The 18,884-nt window shown below is 43.4% G+C and overlaps 1 protein-coding gene across 2 annotated transcripts in view; it reads left to right on the forward strand.

Annotated features, from left to right (window-relative positions):
• LOC306974134 (cyclic AMP-responsive element-binding protein 5-like) overlaps positions 1-18,884 on the forward strand; it is a 36,277-nt gene extending 17,393 nt beyond the window's left edge. For both annotated transcript variants that reach the window (XM_079571293.1, XM_079571292.1), the window contains exons 6-9: positions 580-706; positions 16,849-17,154; positions 18,260-18,508; positions 18,753-18,884. In XM_079571293.1, coding sequence (XP_079427419.1) covers positions 580-706; positions 16,849-17,154; positions 18,260-18,508; positions 18,753-18,878 — 808 coding nt within the window. In that variant the 3' untranslated portion in view covers positions 18,879-18,884. The remainder of the gene's footprint in view (positions 1-579; positions 707-16,848; positions 17,155-18,259; positions 18,509-18,752) is intronic.

Raw genomic sequence — 18,884 nt, forward strand, 5'->3', positions numbered from 1 at the left:
GGAGGCGGGAGGGCGGGCGGGCGCGGCGCCAGGGCACCCGTGGGTGTCTCCTGCAGCAGGGAGCCCTCAGCCTCGGCTCCCTGCTTCCACTGACACGTCACAGCTGCGCTTACTGCGGAACATTTCACTCAGTGGATAGAACCAAATCTTTGTGTCTAGTACGTCAACAAACTAGTTCATACCAAATTTTTTGCTACAATGTTTGTTGAATTCTTTTTGTCATATATGACCTGACATTGGTTAAAGTCACTTATGAATGACATCAAATTTCTTGTTTTGAACAGGAATGATCCAATATTGCATTTTTTCATATTGATATCTGTAATCCTGTTATTCCTTCCAGTACAATATATGTTACTAAAACTGTTAGCAACTTAGCAGCTTTCGTTCCACAGCGTTTTCCCTCTAGAACCCACTTTTGGTGTTTTGCGCAACTGCATTTCACAAACAGTCCTGCTTCTTTCTCCATAATTTAACTAGAAATACCAAGGCTGAGAAGTCCAACTCGCCTGAATAAAGTTGGGCGTGGGATGTTTAGGCTTGTGCTCTCTTGTAACCATCTTGTTGTGTCGTGTGCAGCCCGGTGCCCAGCCCTCTGTCCTGCCTGCTGCACATGAGGAGCAGGCACCGCCAGCCGATGCCCGCCTCGCTGCCCGGGACTCTGCCGGACCCCGCCATGCAGGGGGCCGCCGCTCAGCACATGGCCGTGAGTATGACAACGCGGCTGCAAAGGCTTTCAAACGGCAGTCGTCATCTCTTATTCAGGAGGCTTTGAGCTTGGCCACTTTTCATTTGGACATCTTTTCATTTTGTTTTAGTCCAATTTTGGCCAGCAAAAAATATGTTCTGACCGAATATTTGAGTGGGCAACATGATCACAGAGTTGGAAACCTTCTGATAGGGGTTTGACATTGCAGTAGGCTCTGCACACGCTATGTTTTTAGCTAGCTTCCTGTCAGCCAGTGTGGAGTAAAGACTACTTCCTGTCCACATTTTAATGCAAAATAGAAATATATAAAACGAAGAAAACAAAAAAAATCAAGCCAAGTGTGTTACATATACTAAATGGGTTCAGATCGTCCCCTATTATACCATTTGCTAGCATTAAAGTAACGTTAGCCAGCCTTTAGCTTCAAGGCTATAACACTTCGGGCCCGATCTCGTGTTTCTAAACGCAGACTGTAGACAAGACTTTTGCGCTGACAGGGGGCGCTCTGTGAAATCTTCAGCCTCAGACTTTAACATTTGACAACTTAAGCTGGTGTTAGCATTAGCATGTAGCTTGCCTTCATAGCTCGTCTTTTAGCTGCTTCTTTCGTGTAGCATTTGCCTTGGCACCTGAGAGTAATCTCATAAACCCCACCAAAAGGGCATTTTTTGTCCATATTGTTCTCATTGCTCTCACAAAACATTTCATTGCCGTTCTGTTCTTCCTTCAGTTATGTGTATTCTGGCGTGTGGTCCATTATTAAGTGGACACCCTCGCCTGGGTAGAGTAGATACACGAGAAGCTTCGACCGAGCCGTACTGAATAGAAGCGTGCTATGTGGAACTGCGGCGTAAGTGGCTGGAACACATGTAGCTTTTACTGGTTATTTCACATAGTGGAATGTCTTGCCTCACAGAAGGTCCAAATCCCAGACAGTGGACGCGTGGAGTTTGCATGTTCTCCCAGCGCCTGTGTCTCAGACTTTTCGTTCAGTGCAACTTTCATAATCTACAGTTTCATATGCCAAACGGTCTCAGCCTATAGAACACTTTTCTCCAGTCATTAGGCCCGAAGTGCTTAACAGCAAAGACTTGTTTGCCAGAGATCTGCTGAATTTTCCATAGGCTTTCATAGCAACTTACAAGAAGTTGTAAGATGCTTTCTCCCCGAGAGATAAAGGTTGAAGCGTGGCATTTGGTGAAAAGGGCTTATTGCGTCACCTAATAATAAAATAAAGATATATTTTTCTTTGACAACACTCTAAGGCCAAAGCGTGTTTTGGGAAATCTAAAAAAAAAAGAAAGAAAGAAAAAATGTAAGTGCAAAGTAAACTGCCGTTAACAGACTCCGCCCTGCACCTCTCCATCTCCACCTTCAACACTTCCAGGTCTCACTCTCTATCACTGATTTATGAGCAGGTAGGAAGGCCAAAGGGGCGCTGCTCATATTTATATCCAAACAGCAGAAGACACTTTACACCCGGGAGCAGGAATACGAGGTGTTGTCTCTAAAAGGCGGTGCCCTCGTGCAGACCTCTGTTAGCTCCCGCTGAGAGTGGCTGTGTATTTTAAGCAGCGGGACATGTCCGGCACCAGGGCCCTCAGGGCTCCTCAGTCCAGCCCGTTAATTGATATTATATGAGTCTCTTTAGGTCGGGGGTGTCAAACTCATGTGGAGCAGTATTTGACTATGTTTTAATTATTTGATGTAATATGCTTTTATATAGACTGCGTATAACCCATCCCATCCGGATACATCCACAGGACCAGGCTACTATTAAAGTTAGAAATAACATTGGTCACAATGTGTGTTTTTGTTCGCTAATAATGAATGTTTTACTTATTAATGCCACAGTGACCTGCATCAGACTGGGTTTTTCATCAGTCGAACTTTATGTTCCTGTAACAGTGGCTCACTGTGGCTGCTTTCAGGTTCAGGGCATTTGAATATCCCCTCCTCCACTGGATCATCAGTGCGTTCAAGCAGCAACATCCTGAACAGTGTCCTGTCTGTAACAAAACTTTGCAAAGGGCCTTGTGATCGACATGCAGATGAGATCATCATAGTGCAAATATTGTTACACTGTTAGTGTCACTGTAGTCACTGTAACTTTTCCACGGCAGCTACTGTCAGAACATCATCAGGGCAGGGCTTGTCCTATCCTGTCCTGTGCTCCTCAGAGGGGCTCCAAACCCCTGCATCAATGGGGAGTCAGCAGTGTTCAGCCCTATACCTTCACTGCTGGCAGACTCCAAGGGTTCCATTATTTTGGAGGAATGCTCAGCATCCTTCAATATGAGATTAGTCTGTTCCTGTCTTGGAGATGATGGCACATGAGTGATGTGTGAAGTACGTGTATCATGAAGTGTTTGTTGTCCACACTGGCCTCTGTATCTTCATTTGGAGTGACAGGAAACATAGTCACAGGCAGTAATGAGGCAGCAACACTTTGGTCAAGTGACAGACCCACAATCCCTTCTTTTGATGTCACTTTTACTTGTGTGAAGCAGTTTTCTTACTCACTTTAGCAGAGGCCAATACAGTGAGCTTAGCCTCGGCCTCAGCTTTCCTAATTTTAATTTCAAGTTCTTCTTTTTTTTTATTATTATTATTCCTATTTGTTCTTCCAACGAATGTTTCTGTAACAAATGCTGCTTTTCTGACCAAGAGCGCTGCAATTTTTGCTTCAGCTTCAAAGCGAGCAGCGGTAATAGGAAACTTAGAGTTTTTTTGCAGATGTGGTCATTGTCACTTACGAGAAAGTAGCCAAGTTCTTAAACCAAGTGAGTCCACTCAACAACTTCAATGAGGCCGAGGTGTGAGTCCAGCCTTCAGCAGGGCCTTTGCGCAAAGTGTACTGGTGAACTCCATCTTGTGCACTTAAATGTGACTATCAAAGAGAAAGACCTGCATGCGTCACCCTTCACATGGGCGCTTTGGCTGTGAAGTCTGCATATCTTGTCTGTTAGTAAGATCCAGGGTCAGCTTAAAGTGAGTGAGTGATAATAGCAATTAGTTCACTGTCATCCGTGCGACCAGCTGCTAAGTGACAGATAAATAATGATTTTATTTTTACTTTTGGCTACAGATATTTACTGCATCATTCGTGTGAGCTGGTCATCGGAACTGAAACAGGCTCTCTGCAGTCCAACATCAGCCCAGAATCCTTACACGTTCATTTATTGCAATATTTTGAAAGAACGTGAAAGTTATGTGTCCAGTTATAGCGATAGGCCTTCTTCAGGCTGAGTTAACAAAAGAATGATTTTAAGCCTCACTTATGTTATAATGGTAGAATTATCAGCTTTCAAATTTCACATTCTATCATTTAAATGGATGTGTAGTTATGGAAAAAACTATTGATGAGTAACGACTGCCATTTAAAAAAAAAAGGGCACACTTTGATATATTTGAAGTAAAATTCAAAAAAAAAATATTGTTATTATTATTATATTTTGGATTATGTTTCATATGAAAACATTACAATTTTTTATTTTGGTTTGGGCTTGTGTTGCTAAGAGTGCCCTCCACTGGCAACATGGGGAATAAAACACACTAGTAGTAAGCAAAGGAAAAGCCACAACAGCATGCTAGCAAATCAATGGCGTCGTAATGAACGCAGTTTGAAACCTGCTTTCTGCAGCAGAAGAAGAAACGACCAAAGTAAGCCAGATCAAAAGTCAATTTTGTGTCATTTGTCCCTTTTAATGTCACAAATATTACAGAATTGTGTGCCGCCTTCTCTGCCCGCTGCGTTTGTTGTTTTATTCACCCGGCTGCTGGAGGTTCCTGCTGTACAATGCTACAGTTTCTCCTCGAGGGCATGTTTGTATCAATTGTTAAAGCTGTGCGTGCCATCAAAATCCCGCTTCCGAGGGAAAACTGTGAAGTGTGCCGGCCCACTGACACCAAACACTCATCCATTCACAATGAGGGAGATATGGAGACAAGAGCCAGTGTGCAGAGTGAGGGGGAACTCTCTTCCTGCTGTTGAACCTCTCACGGGTCTTGCCCAAGGACACAACAACAGTTTATTGGCCTACTGACCGCTCGGAGGTGGCATCACACCGCCATATCTATAGGGAGAAAACCACCGTATCAACAAACAGCCTAGCGGAGAAAGGAGTCTTGTTACGGGAATTTCTCCCTCTTGTTAGACGTTTTCCGGTGGACTTTCAGCCTATGTCCAAAACAGCATCTTTGTGAACGTTTGGTCTCATGCTTGATTTAGAAAATTGTCCAGTGAAAGTGGAAAGCCGGCACTCAAAGTTGGGGGTTAGCATGTAGCATGGAGCTAATGCTAAGGTTAGCATTCTGTTTATGTATTTATAGGCTGTGGAATCCATAGGAGTGCGAATGAGGTGGACGTATGTGGACAGTTAATGGCTACTCCACTACTTCTTAGCGTTTGTTTGCCGGATCAATGTATTTTTCCTACAGCCGTTAGCATTTAGCCATCAAACATCGTAAAGGATGAAAGATCCAGATGTTTTCAGCTGCTGGGTCGACCACATTTAGGTGAGGTCAAACCTGAGTAAGAAATATATAAATACTCAATGCACAGGTCATTTAAGATTTTACTTTGAATAAGAATTAGCATCTAAAAGCTAAATGCTAATCCTATTCTGGTCGGATACACATTCAATGGCCAATAAACATCATCATATATTATGTTAATTTGTAGAGAGTCCGATTGCTAAAGCCGTTTCTCTGATTGCCATGGTTGCACCTCTTCTCTGCGTCCACATATTTTAACTTGGTAGAAAATACATACATAATTCAACATTTGCTAGTAGTAGTAGTAGTAGTAGTAGTAGTAGTGTTGTAATAAGTGAAAGAGTTTCTTTCCCCTACTTGTTTTCCGAATGAGACTGTTTGTGGGAGTTCCTAGAGATGCCGCCGATATCTTACTACTTTAACTTTGCGCAGACGTAGTTCTATCAAGGAGACGTGTGTGAGGATGATGAGGTGCCAGAAAACAGGAACATTATGGATGTAGTGCAAAACGGAGATGCCCTGAACCTCGGCTGGTTGCGTGTGTTCAAAGTCTGTAACCTTACCTCTCTATCTTAACACCAGGGCCGACCGCACATAGGCCAGCTCATTGTCTCCCCCCCCCGCCTCTCCCACTCCGACTGCAGCGTCTTCATTCACCGAGCCCTCCCTCCCCCCCCCCTCCGGTCACACATATCAATGGCGTGTGTCATCGCCGGGGCCCATGACGTAACGCCGCTCGTTTCTATGTAGTAAACACAGGAGGAGCTGGAGTGGCAGGCGGGCTGCGGGTCGAGCTGGCACACGGTCTGACATGAGATCATCGCTGGCAAGCAGGGCCCGGGCCGGGGGACGGGAGGAGAGCGCGGCGCTTAAAGGAGCAGGCCGGGGGGGGGGAGAGGGTTTATTACTCATTTACTCGAGTTCCTGGTGATATTAACAGGAAAACTCTTTCTGACTCTTTCAAGTTAGGAAATGTGAATCAAAGCACCTGACCTTTTTGCCTCTTGTACTTAAACTAAAATGCTAATAATGCTAACGTCCACCACTGGCTAGCTCTAACTGACCTGTAGCAGTGTTTATTACATCATAAATAAAACCCCATTGTTCATTGTTTGGGTGTAATTGAGTCAGACAATATTCATAGCTTGTATATTTATAGTGTGTATTTGTCTCTCTGGCAGTGTCTCTTTTGCAACCATAAACTGTGTAAATAATACTTCTTCATACTTTGACAGTAAGTTAAAAAAAAATCCTTGACGTCCAGTGCCAGAGTAGGGTATGGGACATGTTTATGAATAGCACAGGCTGGACTGGTTGGCATTCACTCAAAGGTCATTGTTTTAATTATTATCATTTCAGTTTGTAGACATTTCTTTTGACCCTCTTCTACACTCCATCACTGTTTGGTGGATTAGGGGTTTTAAAGGCACTCTTCGTAAGATTTTGTGTTATACCAAAATGTTACAAACATGCTCCTAATGACCAGCCAGACACAGAAATGGCTTTTATTGCAGTGGGTGGTCAAAGAATGGATGTAGGTGAGGGCCTAAACTATGTAAATCTCATATTTAGGCAACATCTCCATGGAGAGCTGGAGACGTACCGCTGGTCTGGGGAGAAGTGAGCAGTGCAGCATTTACAGTATATTTGTTCATTTCTTAGCAAATTGTGAAATGTTACGTGGTGTGGCTTTAAATGTACCAGAGTTCATAAGAGTCTCTCTGTAAGTAGTCCATGGGCCAGACCAAATATCGGTACCGAAAAGGTGGCAAAGGCTATCGTTGATTTTTAAGTAGGTCCATGTCTGAGGTTTATATTTTTGTATGATAGCCTTTTCAGAGTTACAGCTTTATCATAGTTTTCAGCTGTTGAAGTGAACCACCCCCTTGTCAAAAAAGTCGCTTTTGACACTGGTCCATATTTTGGTTTAGGCCATTTCCAGCCCCTTAGATACTGATTTACACCATTGTATTTGGTATCATTGTAAAGAAGACATTTTCAGGTTTCATTTGAGCCCAAATGTACTACTCTGTGACTATTACCATGGTAACCATAGCTCCTCAAACACAAACCTGAGGACGTTTTTTCACCATTTTCACAAAAACAGTTTTACTATGTTTAACGCTGTTTCTTCAAGGAACATCACAGAGACAAATGTTTGATACTGGGAAACTCTCTAGACTCTGAGGATTCAGGAAATGTATAACATGTCAGTACTTTCTCAGCTTAAGGCCTCACAGTGAGCCCCGAAGTAAAAGAATGTCCACCTCACATGAGCCTCTCCCATTGAAATAAGCCTATATCTGCCATTCTAAGGTTGGAACAGCTGGTGAGACTTTCTGTCCAGGACAGGCCAATGCAACTTGAACATACATTTGTGGAGAAGAACAGTTCTGTATTTTCACCAAAAAGTTGTTCATATATTTTATATATTATAGCTATTTATCATATACTATGCCATACACACAATGGCATTCTGTTTCTTTCACTACTATACATAGTCCTGTACATTTGTCTAAAATGTCTCAATAATCCAAGATAATTCCAAAGGTTTGTCTTTGTAGACACCACATGGTTATGAAGCTGAAGCTGAAGCTGAATTTGCCATAAACCACACGTTTTCTATGAACATCACCCTTTTTTACTGATTAGTAAATTAATAAAGTAAATAATTTTGTAAGGTCATTTCAGTAAAGTTGTTTTATTTCATTACTAATAAATCAAATATAGTAGTATAAAGATGGTGAGGTGTGAGGTGTTAGAACCAGGACATGAGTCAACACAAAACTACAGCTTAGCCTCGTCCAGAACTAAATCACAGAGGCAGTCGACTAAGCAAAACAGTCCATTTTTTTTTTTGATTAAACAATTTCTCCAGCTTTTCTGAAGTTATTTTAAGTTCTTTGTACATGAATTGTTTTTTTGTGTGTGTATGTGCTGTATTAACATATTTGAGTTTATTTTTTATGTTGTGTAATTTATTTATTTTCTTCCCAGGCATATTGAGTCTGTGCGCATGAAATATGCTGTATAAATGACTAAACAAAAGTTTACTTATTAGTTTTATGGACAGAACTTAAAAACACAGCCAGGAACCGGAGGGTGTCCGGTTTGGGATCCCCAGGATCTCAGGTGTTGTTCTGTTGGCTTCATCAAATCAGGACCTTCAGCTGCCCTGGGGCGGTTTGCAACCGACTGTGAAGCGGGATGAGTATCAGCACCTCCAAATCCGAGGCCATGGGTGGCTTCCCCTCTCCAGATCGGTGGAGAGTCCTTACCTCAAGTGGAGGAGTTCAAGTATCTCAGTGTCGTGTTCACGAGTGAGGGACGGATGGAGCGTGAGATCGACAGACGGATCAGTGCGACATCGGCAGTGATCATTGTTACTGTGTTTGTTGTGGTGAAGAGGGAGCTGATTTACTGATCGATCTATGTTCTACCCACCTATGGTCATAAGATCTGGGTAATGACCAAAAGGACAAGATTGCAGATACAGGCGGCTGAAAGGAGTTTCCTCAGTCAACTAAGAGGAGCTTGGAGTAGAGCCGCTGCTTTTCCCATCATAACGTAGCAGATAACAAACCTGTTGATGATTGTGGAGGTTTAAATGTAGAGTTGTGCCCATATCCTGAATTATTCTTCATGCTCTTCAGAAAATGCTGGAAACAAATCTTTTGGCGATGGCACTTACTGAGTTGTCATCCTGGACTGTGCCACCTCTGCAGGGTTCAGTATCACCTCAGGCTGACAATAGTTATATCGAGCCCAGTCAAATGCAACTAGAAAACTGTCTCTGGGAAGCTCAGCAGGCTCCACCTCTGAAACCATTCTTGTTTGGGATAGTCTCTTGTTGCCTCTTGTGCACATTTTATCTCAACACCTCAACAAGTGTAGAGTGAAAAAAGAACATGCAAATTGTAGCATGAGAATACTTTATCCAGCACAAGGAATGTATCACAAGAGTTCTTTTGTTGAAATTTGTGTTTTTGAAGATACTTCATATGCTCAGACTGGACTCAACAAGTTGCACATGAATGTTGTATGAGGAGATGAAAAACAGCAAGTATGCATAGGGAGGTGGTGAGGACAATGCAGAAGAACAAGGGTCTGAGGCCGATTGATTCTAGATTTGGACATGCACAGAGTAGGGATCGAGGTCCAGAAGAAGACAACGAAGTGAAGATTTATGGATATTCCGAACTTTTACAACTGTTTGTGAACTGTAATTCAGATAATGCATTTCAATTGGGGCCACAGGTCGAAGCTGTACGTTATTGTCCCTTTACAATAATTAACCATTTAACCCATCCATCTGCCCCTGGAACATGTCAGGAGCAGTGGACAGCCATGCTCATGTTCAGAATCACCAAGTTAGAGGATTATCCTCCTGTGCATCTTTTACGTTGATGGAAGAAACCAAAGCACCCAAAAAAATCTGTCCAGACACAGAGAGTGGATGTAAACTCCACACAAAAACACCTAAATTGAACTTCATGCTGAGAGGCAAGAGAACGCTAAGCACTAAGACTAACCACTGAGGGCATGCAATCTCTCCTGCGCATTCAACACTTTTTGGGCCAGTTCTTCCACCTGGCACAAGGACAGCGCTGCTCCAAACAAGACAAGACCCACATTCTTTTCCTAGGTAACATCGTGCTGCCTCATGTTCTTCCTTTAGTGTTAGGGGCTTCTATAAGCTCTATCAGGTCAAACTAAAAACTTGAGTTAACCAGTGTCCGTATCTGAGAGAAAAAGATGTGAGGCGGTCCTGCTGTGGTTCCAGTCTGTACTCAGCCGTAATTCACCCCCACTCTTACACCACCCTTCTCCCTCGCCCCTTCCCGGTCGCGGAGTCTGGTTGGAAGAAAACACAACATTGCCATTGGTCACGAGTCGCCATTGTCAACTGTTGCAGGAAAAGCTTGGTTCTTGGATAACCAACTGTCTAACCAACTGCAGTTTGTGTGTCTTCTTGGACATAAAGGTATTCCCTTCACCCTTTTCTATCAGCATAATGGTTTTTGTACAAGGGGATTCAAGAGTGACTAAATGTCTAGCTGTCACCTCACAGCAAGACGTTCCTGGGTTCGACATCCCAGGCCATGTGGGACCTTTCTGTGTAGAGTTTGCATGTTGTTCTTTTCGTTTCATGTCCCCTGAGTTAATGTTCTGTAGAATCCAGTTCTAGTACGGTAGAACACCTTGGTGCTTCTAACCTAGCTTTTGACTCAAAATCTAGCGATAGTAAACCCTCTTTTGTCTTTGTCCCGAGGGCTATTCGACTGCACAACTCTCTAGAAGCAAAAGACAATGGTGTCTGCAATGTTATATCGCTAGAAATGTTATTCATTTACCAAATACAAATGTAAAATGATGTGGTTTCAGTAGTGAATGAGTTAAAAGTGAATGAGACTGTCAGTGAGTGCATTGTGTAGGCTACATAATATGGATATTTTTTTTACAATTTAGGGTACAGTTTATACACTGCTCACAAAAACTTAGGGCACACTCAAAAAACACAATGTAACTCCAAGTCAGTCAAATTTCTGGGATATCAGACTGTCCAGTTAGGAAGCCACGCTTATTGTGAATCAGTTTCACTTGGTGTTGTGGAAATTAAACAGACAACAGGTGGAAATGAGAGGCAATTAGCAAGATCACTCCAAAAGAGGAATGGTTTTGCAGGTGGTGACCACAGACCATTTCCCTGTCTTCATCCTTTGTACCGTATTTTTGGAACACTTTTGCATTTGTCCAGTGTTCTCACCACCAGAGGTATCATGAGGAGCATCTACAACCCACAGAAGTCGCTCAGGGAGTGATGCTCATCCAAAATGGCACGTCCATTCGTGCTGTGGCAAGAAGGTTTGCTGTGTCTCCCAGCGCAGTGTCCAGAGCATGGAGGAGATACCAGGAGACAGGCCAGTACACCAGGAGACCTGGGGGGGGGGGGGGCGACCGAGGTCAACAACCCAGCAGCAGGACCGCTATCTGCTCATTTGTGCACGGAGACACAGGAGGAGCACTGCCCGAGCCCTACAAAATGACCTCCAGAGGGCCACAAATGTGCATGTTGGTCCTCAAACGGTCAGAAACCGACTCCATGAGGGGGGTATGAGGGCGTTGGGCCGGTGCTTACTGCCCAACACCGTGCAGCCCGATTGGCATTTGCCCGAGAACACAGCGATTGGCAGATTGGCCAATGGTGCCCTGTGCTCTTCACGGATGAGAGCAGGTTCACCCTGAGCACATGTGAAGACGTGACAGAGTCTGGAGACGCCCTGGAGAACGTTCTGCTGCTGCAACATCATCCAGCATGACCGGTTTGGTGATGGGTCAGTGATGGTCAGGGGAGGCATTTCATTGGGGGGCCGCACAGCCCTCCATGTGCGAGCCAGAGGTTCCCTGACGGGCATTGGGGACCGGGATGAGATCCTCAGACCTATTGTAAGACCATATGCTGGTGCTGTGGGCCCTGGGTTCCTTCTGATGCCTGATAATGCCAGGCCACATGTGGCAAGAGTGTGTCAGCAGGTCCTGCATGATGAAGGTATTGATGTTCTGGACTGGCCTGCCCGTTCCCCAGACTTAAATCCAATAGAGCACATCTGGGACATCATGTCTCGGTCCATCCATCAACGCCACATCGCACCACAGACTGTCCAGGAGCTGACTGATGCTCTAATCCAGGTCTGGGAGGAGATCCCTCAGGAGGACATCCGTGGTCTCATCAGGAGCATGCCCAGGCGTTGTAGGGAGTGAATTCAGGCACGTGGAGGCCACACACACGACTGAGGATGATACAGACTCGTTTTGAGGAATTTCTACAGAATTTGGATAAACCTGATTTGTCACTTTGATTTTGACTATAATTTTGGATCCAGACCTCCAGGGGCTGAGAATTTGATTTCCATTTATCATTCTTATGTTATTTTGTTCTCAACACATTGCCCTACACTATGAATAAAGATTTTCATCCAAAAAATCAAATTGATTGACATCTAGGATGTGTTTTTTGGGTGTGCCCTAAGTTTTTGTGAGCAGTGTATTATACCGAATAATTGTAATTATTATAAATGTATGTTCAAGTTGCATTGGCCTGTCCTGGACAGAAAGTCTCACCAGCTGTTCCAACCTTAGAATGGCAGATATAGGCTTATTTCAATGGGAGAGGCTCATGTGAGGTGGACATTCTTTTACTTCGTGGCTCACTGTGAGGCCTTAAGTTGAGAAAGTACTGACATGTTGTACATTTCCTGAATCCTCAGAGTCTAGAGAGTTTCCCAGTATCAAACATTTGTCTCTGTGATGTTCCTTGAAGAAACAGCGTTAAACATAGTAAAACTGTTTTTGTGAAAATGGTGAAAAAACGTCCTCAGGTTTGTGTTTGAGGAGCTATGGTTACCACGGTAATAGTCACAGAGTAGTACATTTGGGCTCAAATGAAACCTGAGAATGTCTTCTTTACAATGATACCAAATACAATGGTGTAAATCAGTATCTAATGGGCTGGAAATGGCCTAAACCAAAATATGGACCAGTGTCAAAAGCGACTTTTTTGACATGGGGGTGGTTCACTTCAACAGCTGAAAACTATGATAAAGCTGTAACTCTGAAAAGGCTATCATACAAAAATATAAACCTCAGACATGGACCTACTTAAAAATCAACGATAGCCTTTGCCACCTTTTCGGTACCGATATGCCAGATTTTGGGGTTTGGCCCATGGACTAAAGTAGAGAACAGCAGCTACTTCAGTTTTCACTCTCATAAAAATCCAGACTGAAATGTGTTAAATCCACCGGGGAGTTGGACCAATCAGATGGAGAAGTGAATAATGCAAAAATGTATTTCTCATAACGTTTTTTCTGTCTATACTACAGGTAATACTTAGAACCAACTTAAAAGATCTGGTCATAAAAAGACACATGCGCTTATTTTCTCAATGGCATTTCGTAATGGAACTCTTGCGTTTTGAGACGGCTGTGATCGGCTAAAATGCTGCACTGTTGGTCCAATCAGCAACATTGTCCTACGCACTGTTTACCACTCCAGATAGATAATAAAGTGGTCAGGTTATTTCTTCAATGGACCAAGTTGATAATAGGGATGCACCGATACCAGTATCGGGTATCGGGCCGATGCCACATGCTTGTACTCATATACCACTCGATACCACTTGACGTGCGGTGGGCGCTCCTACACAGCTCTACACTGAGGAGAGAAAATAGCAACAAACTGGACAATTGTTTAGTGGAAATACAAAATTCCACATAGAGCTGACTTTATTACAGACTGCACTCCCTAAATCAGAGTCTGTGCTGGATTTAACCAGAGCTAAATGTTGTTAGCGCTGCAGCGTGGAGTCTGCAGTGTTTACAAGATACAGGCTAATGATGCTGACAATAGGCCAGGATGAATGATGTGTGTGAGTGAATGGTGGTGTCAGAGGGTCCGTTGGCGCAGACGTGTGTAGTCACGAAAGCGCTTCTGACAGTCTCCCCCAGGGGAAACTGAAGCTACAACCGTAGCTTTCCACCACCGAGTATGGAGTGAATGTACAATTGTCTCATGTAAAGCGCTTTGTGACTATATGTCTGTGAAAGGCGCTATATAAATAAAGATCTTCTTCTTCTTCTTCTTCTTCTGCTAAACTAGCTGCTAACTCGCGGCTAATAGTTCTGGCGATTCTAACGCCATTTTATACCCAGGGGCTCATCTGAAAACTAACCCAGCGACTAAAAAGTCATCAGAAAATCCAAAATAAAGAGATACAGCTTGCAGCAAAACAATCAAAATGCTGTAGCTACTCGCTAACTTGCTATAAACACACGAAAAAATCTACACGGAGCTGAAGTAAAGGCGAGAAGAGACCATTTAGCTGCAGTAATAAGGAACACCTCAATACTATTGTTAAATGAAAATAGATAAATGAATAAAGCACAGGTTTTGGATATGAGCCGTTCTGTCTATGATGGACAGTGCAATAAAAATTAAAAAATAGTATTGAAATAGTATGAAAATAATATGAAATAAAATGGCATCTGTTCAATTTTGATATAACTTCTCTTAAAAGTGACGCCTACTTTACTCAAGGAAATGTAAATGAGTAAATTAACTAATTCCTAACCAATCTGCTATGAAAAAGTCACTCTATAAACCGTCTGTTCACTTCATAAAGTTTGCTGCAGAAAATGCCTCGTACTCGTATTGGTAAGTACTTAAATCAAAGTACTCGTATTGATAACATCCCTTGTATTCATTTGACTCGACGGTTCGCCCTGAGGTGTCTCTTACTCTATGGGACTCGTCTGAAAATCCAGTTGTTCGATGTCTGATCTAGATTTCTTTGACCCAGTTTGCGCACTGACTGTCCCAGTGACTCACGGCGGCCTTGGCTTGTCAGTGTTGTGTAACCGTTGAGACCAAGGGCTCATGTGGTGATGTCATGCTCCAAACTCAAGCCCTGCCCCCGTTATTCCTCCTCGCTCTACCTTCTCCCCGGGGCGCGAGGAGCAAGGTGAGCTCCAGCTGACTTTAGTCACCTGATACGGAGGACTGACATTGGGTAATGGTTTTTTAGACGGGAGTATTTTTGTTCTGCTGGGAATCATCTTTTACCGCGCTCATGTTGACAACGATGATCGAGGCAATGTGAACAGTCATATGTACTAAAAATGCACTATATATTTATGTATGTACTGGAAAAGCAGCTCTGATAGATACAGTCGGTTTCGCGTCATAGAAGGGGGCGTGGCCTCGCCGAGGGGGAAAACAGACAACACAATTTCACTATTGTCAATGTCACTATTTTTAGTCATTTTGTGGCGAAATATAAACTTATTTATCACATACAAATAAAGTCAAGTCTAAATCAGGTCCATATGGATATTTTTTCACGGCAGATTGTTCAGTAGAAGGGAAAAAACGGCAGTCGTAGCTAACACTGGCTAGCTAACATGAAGCACCATGTTAGCATTCTCCTTTATTTATGTATTTATGGGCTGTGAACCACTTTTCTCCTCTCCATGTCTTTGTATCTTTATTTAGTAGAAAACCATATTCACAATTCAGCGTTTGTTGAAGCAGTTTTTGAATAATTAGAGAAAGTTTTCCCCCTTAACTGTTTTCAAACATGATCATATATGGGCAATTCCAGAGATGCCGTCTCCATCTATTGCTCTCATTCCAAGTAGTGATTTCGTTTTTTTTACCCATCAAGAAATAAGCTAAAAAATAAAATTTACAAAGTTGTTTTCTCACCAAAAGCAGACCTGGAGCTGTGTGTGGAGCGCTTTTTTGAGCAATCTTTGAATCTTCACCTGTGGTTATTCTTCCTCTCAGAAAAAGCTCGGAATTGTTTTCTTAATGAATCCTTTTGATACATTGCTAAGCTTAATCCTTTCATTGCGGAGTAAAAACAGCCGCCAAACCTAAACTCTTAACACAAACAATTAAACTTCGGGCTAGGTACCGTTAAATGACACCAAATATGGTATTGGAAACAGGTTCCATTAAAGAATCTTTAAAGCAGTACTAAGTAACTTGTTTACCTTAATAAATCCTTTCCGTAGTCCCTCTGGGGGTAATACAAGTGTTAAAGGGATGATTGGGGGGTCTTTCATCTGCCCCTGGTGTCTCTGGTCAGAAAACCACAATTGCAACTTGACTGCCCCCGGACCGGTGCACCAGTATACACTAGTAGAATCACGAAGAAGCTAGCAGGCTAACGGGCTAACTGCGGGCTAGCGCCACTTAAACAGTATTTACAGCCAGTATTTACAGTTTGAGTGAAAAAATATATATTTCCATTGTGTAGTTGGATGTACAATATCCTTCTCTCCCTTTGTCTTTTCTGTCAGCGTAGTATTTACTCTCACGGACAATTATTAAGTTAAAAAATCGCAACTTGCTACGACACCTGCATTTGCGCTTGTGGCCTCTCGGGGCAAGAGTTACTTTGTACTGCTTTAAGTGAAGTTGAATGAACTGGAACTGTAAATGATTTTGTGTTGATTAGGGGCAGACATTATAAGTTTTTACTTCTTTCTGCTCCTTTTCATTCATGTTAAATGCTGTTGTTGCATTTTTAAATGAATGAAATAAATAAAAAAAATTAAAAATTAAAAACTGAAGTGACAAGTTGTGAAGCCTGTTGGTCCAGGGACGGCACCAAAGAAAGTGACCTTTGTTGTTTGAGGTCAAATAAATGATACACAATTAAAAGAAATGTTTTTTTATGGAATAATTTAACATTATTGATCTCTTTTATGGTTCTAGATGACTAATATTTTACTAAAGGTATTGGGAAAAATACAATACTTGTAAATCAAGTATCGGAAAAATGTACTTAAACGTGTATGTAAGTACAGATGACGGCTTAGAATCCTTTGTCAAACTACTGTATGACTGAGAGCTTAGACAAAACGAATTACCTCACCGATTATAATGTACTATTTAACGTATATCAATTAAATAAGTTATGTTAATCGGCCTGTCACGAAAAAGTCCTCAAATTGCTATTATCAGTAGTGGATCAATAAATGGACTGTTTTTGTCGTATTGGATTTGGCTGGTCCCAAACCCTGAGAAAAGGCGGTCCATAGCACCTGAGTGACCTGTTCCGTGTCTCCCCCCCACAGCGACTGAAGCACCCGCTGGGCCCGCCCTTCCACCACCACCCCAGGATGATGTCCATGAACAGCGCGGGCCCGCCCATGGCGCACATGATGGACATGATGTCGTCGCGGCAACAAGCCCCTCCCCTACAGCACCACCCACAGATCTCTCCTCCACCGGTCGGCTACCAGCAGTGCTTCCACATCCCGCCTCCCCAGCAAATGCCCCACCTCCGTCAGAACGCCCCGCCCACTCAGGCGCACCGGTCCCCGCCCCCTCGCCTGCACCAGGGCTCGCCCCCGAACGCGCCCCTGTCCGCCCCCGCGCAGGTAATCACATGTTCTCTCTGTAACGTCTCTGATCGACTTTAAGTTCAGTGACAAAACAACATTTATGTTTCTTTACATTTGACATGCTCTTTTCTTTAATATTTACCCACTGAGTCCCTTATTTTATCCCATTTTTCACAATATATATCCATATTGGGCACAAAATATTTTGGGGAAAATGCATTATTTGTTTGGGCATTAAAGTCTGTAACACTGGAGAGTGAAGCTTGTGTCATTGGTCAATGTGATGGCACCGTGGATTCTGATTGGTTGCTCACATCAGCAAAGGGAGGGACTTTAGAAACATATAGTTAGTTAATATTACTTATATTACATTACATTGCAGGCCAATGAGGCCTTTTAAACACAATCTGTTAAATTAGTAAAACATTTAAACTTACAGACTATCACTTTAAAATGGCATTCAAACGCATGAACCTGCGGAAACCCTCCATAAGCTTATTGTCATTTACAATCAACTCAATCAATTTATAATTCTTTTGCCCAGTCAATATGGTGGCAATTAGGGTTGTCGCTGCTAAATTGATTCTAAAAGTAAGTTCCCAAACACATGGCTCGTCTCGTCATCTCAGTGTGAGACATGCAGTACATGTGAATAAAATCGGATAGAAATCAGAGTTAGCTACGAGTTACTTCTAGTTAGCTCTTGAGTAGCTAACTACTGCTTAAGAGCTGACAGAGAAACAGAGAGAAGCCCCCCCCCCACTATTTTATACACTGACACTGTGTTTGACAGGCAGTCAGCCTAACATATCAGCCAGTGCCTGACTTGTAAGTTCACTGGGAGTGGGACGTCACCAGTTCGTCTCCATGGAGATGAGAACTACAGAGCTCCAGAAAAGAGCTTTTGATAATACTTAGCAAAGATAGCATTGTGTGTGTCTCGCTGATCATTAGGAGCATATGTGTTGTTAGTTTCACGAGTTGAATTGCTCTGGTGATGTGGCAACAATGAACCTGGAACGTTCCGCAGTGTGGCTTTAACAAGCCCTCTAACAGAGAGTGCTCTGTCCACATCCAGAGACAGGCTCTGCTTTTTGGAAGTTATGTTTGTGACAAAAATTCACTTGCCTTGTGTCCCCAGGTGTCCCCCGTCCCGTCCCAGTGCCAGCACTCCCTCTCTCAGGCCGGGGTCGGCTGTGCGGGCCCCTCAGGACCAGGGGGAGGGCCCCGGCGCAGGAGGACCTCGGAGCAGGACCCGGACGAGCGCAGACAGAAGTTTCTGGAGAGGAACAGAGCGGCAGCCACGCGCTGTCGACAGAAGAGGAAAGTGTGGGTGTCCTCCCTGGAGAAGAAGGCCGAGGAGCTCACCCACACCAACCTGCAGCTACAGGTCAGGCTCCGGCTCACACAGTAGTACCTCCGCGGGCCACAAGGGGAGTGAGAGAGCAGAAAGTCATCTACATATAGGTCAATGTGCTTGAAAAAAGTCAATATGTTCTTGATTTGAGGATGTTTTTTTTACACTTTAATTAAGGAAAAATATCAACCACAACAAGCTTCTTACAAGTAAATGAGTTTTATTCACAGATTGATGCGTTAAGGTCTTTAAGCTCTTTCCTCGCTCCCTGTTTCAGAACGAGGTGACGTCGCTGAGGTCCGAGGTGGGTCAGCTGAAGCAGATCCTCCTCACGCACAAAGACTGTCCCGTCACGGCTCGGCAGAGGGAGAACCACGCCTTCTCCTCCTCCTCCTCCGACTGAAAACCC

Source organism: Gobius niger, assembly GCF_951799975.1.
Source record: "Gobius niger genome assembly, chromosome: 14".
Lineage (NCBI taxonomy): Eukaryota > Metazoa > Chordata > Actinopteri > Gobiiformes > Gobiidae > Gobius > Gobius niger.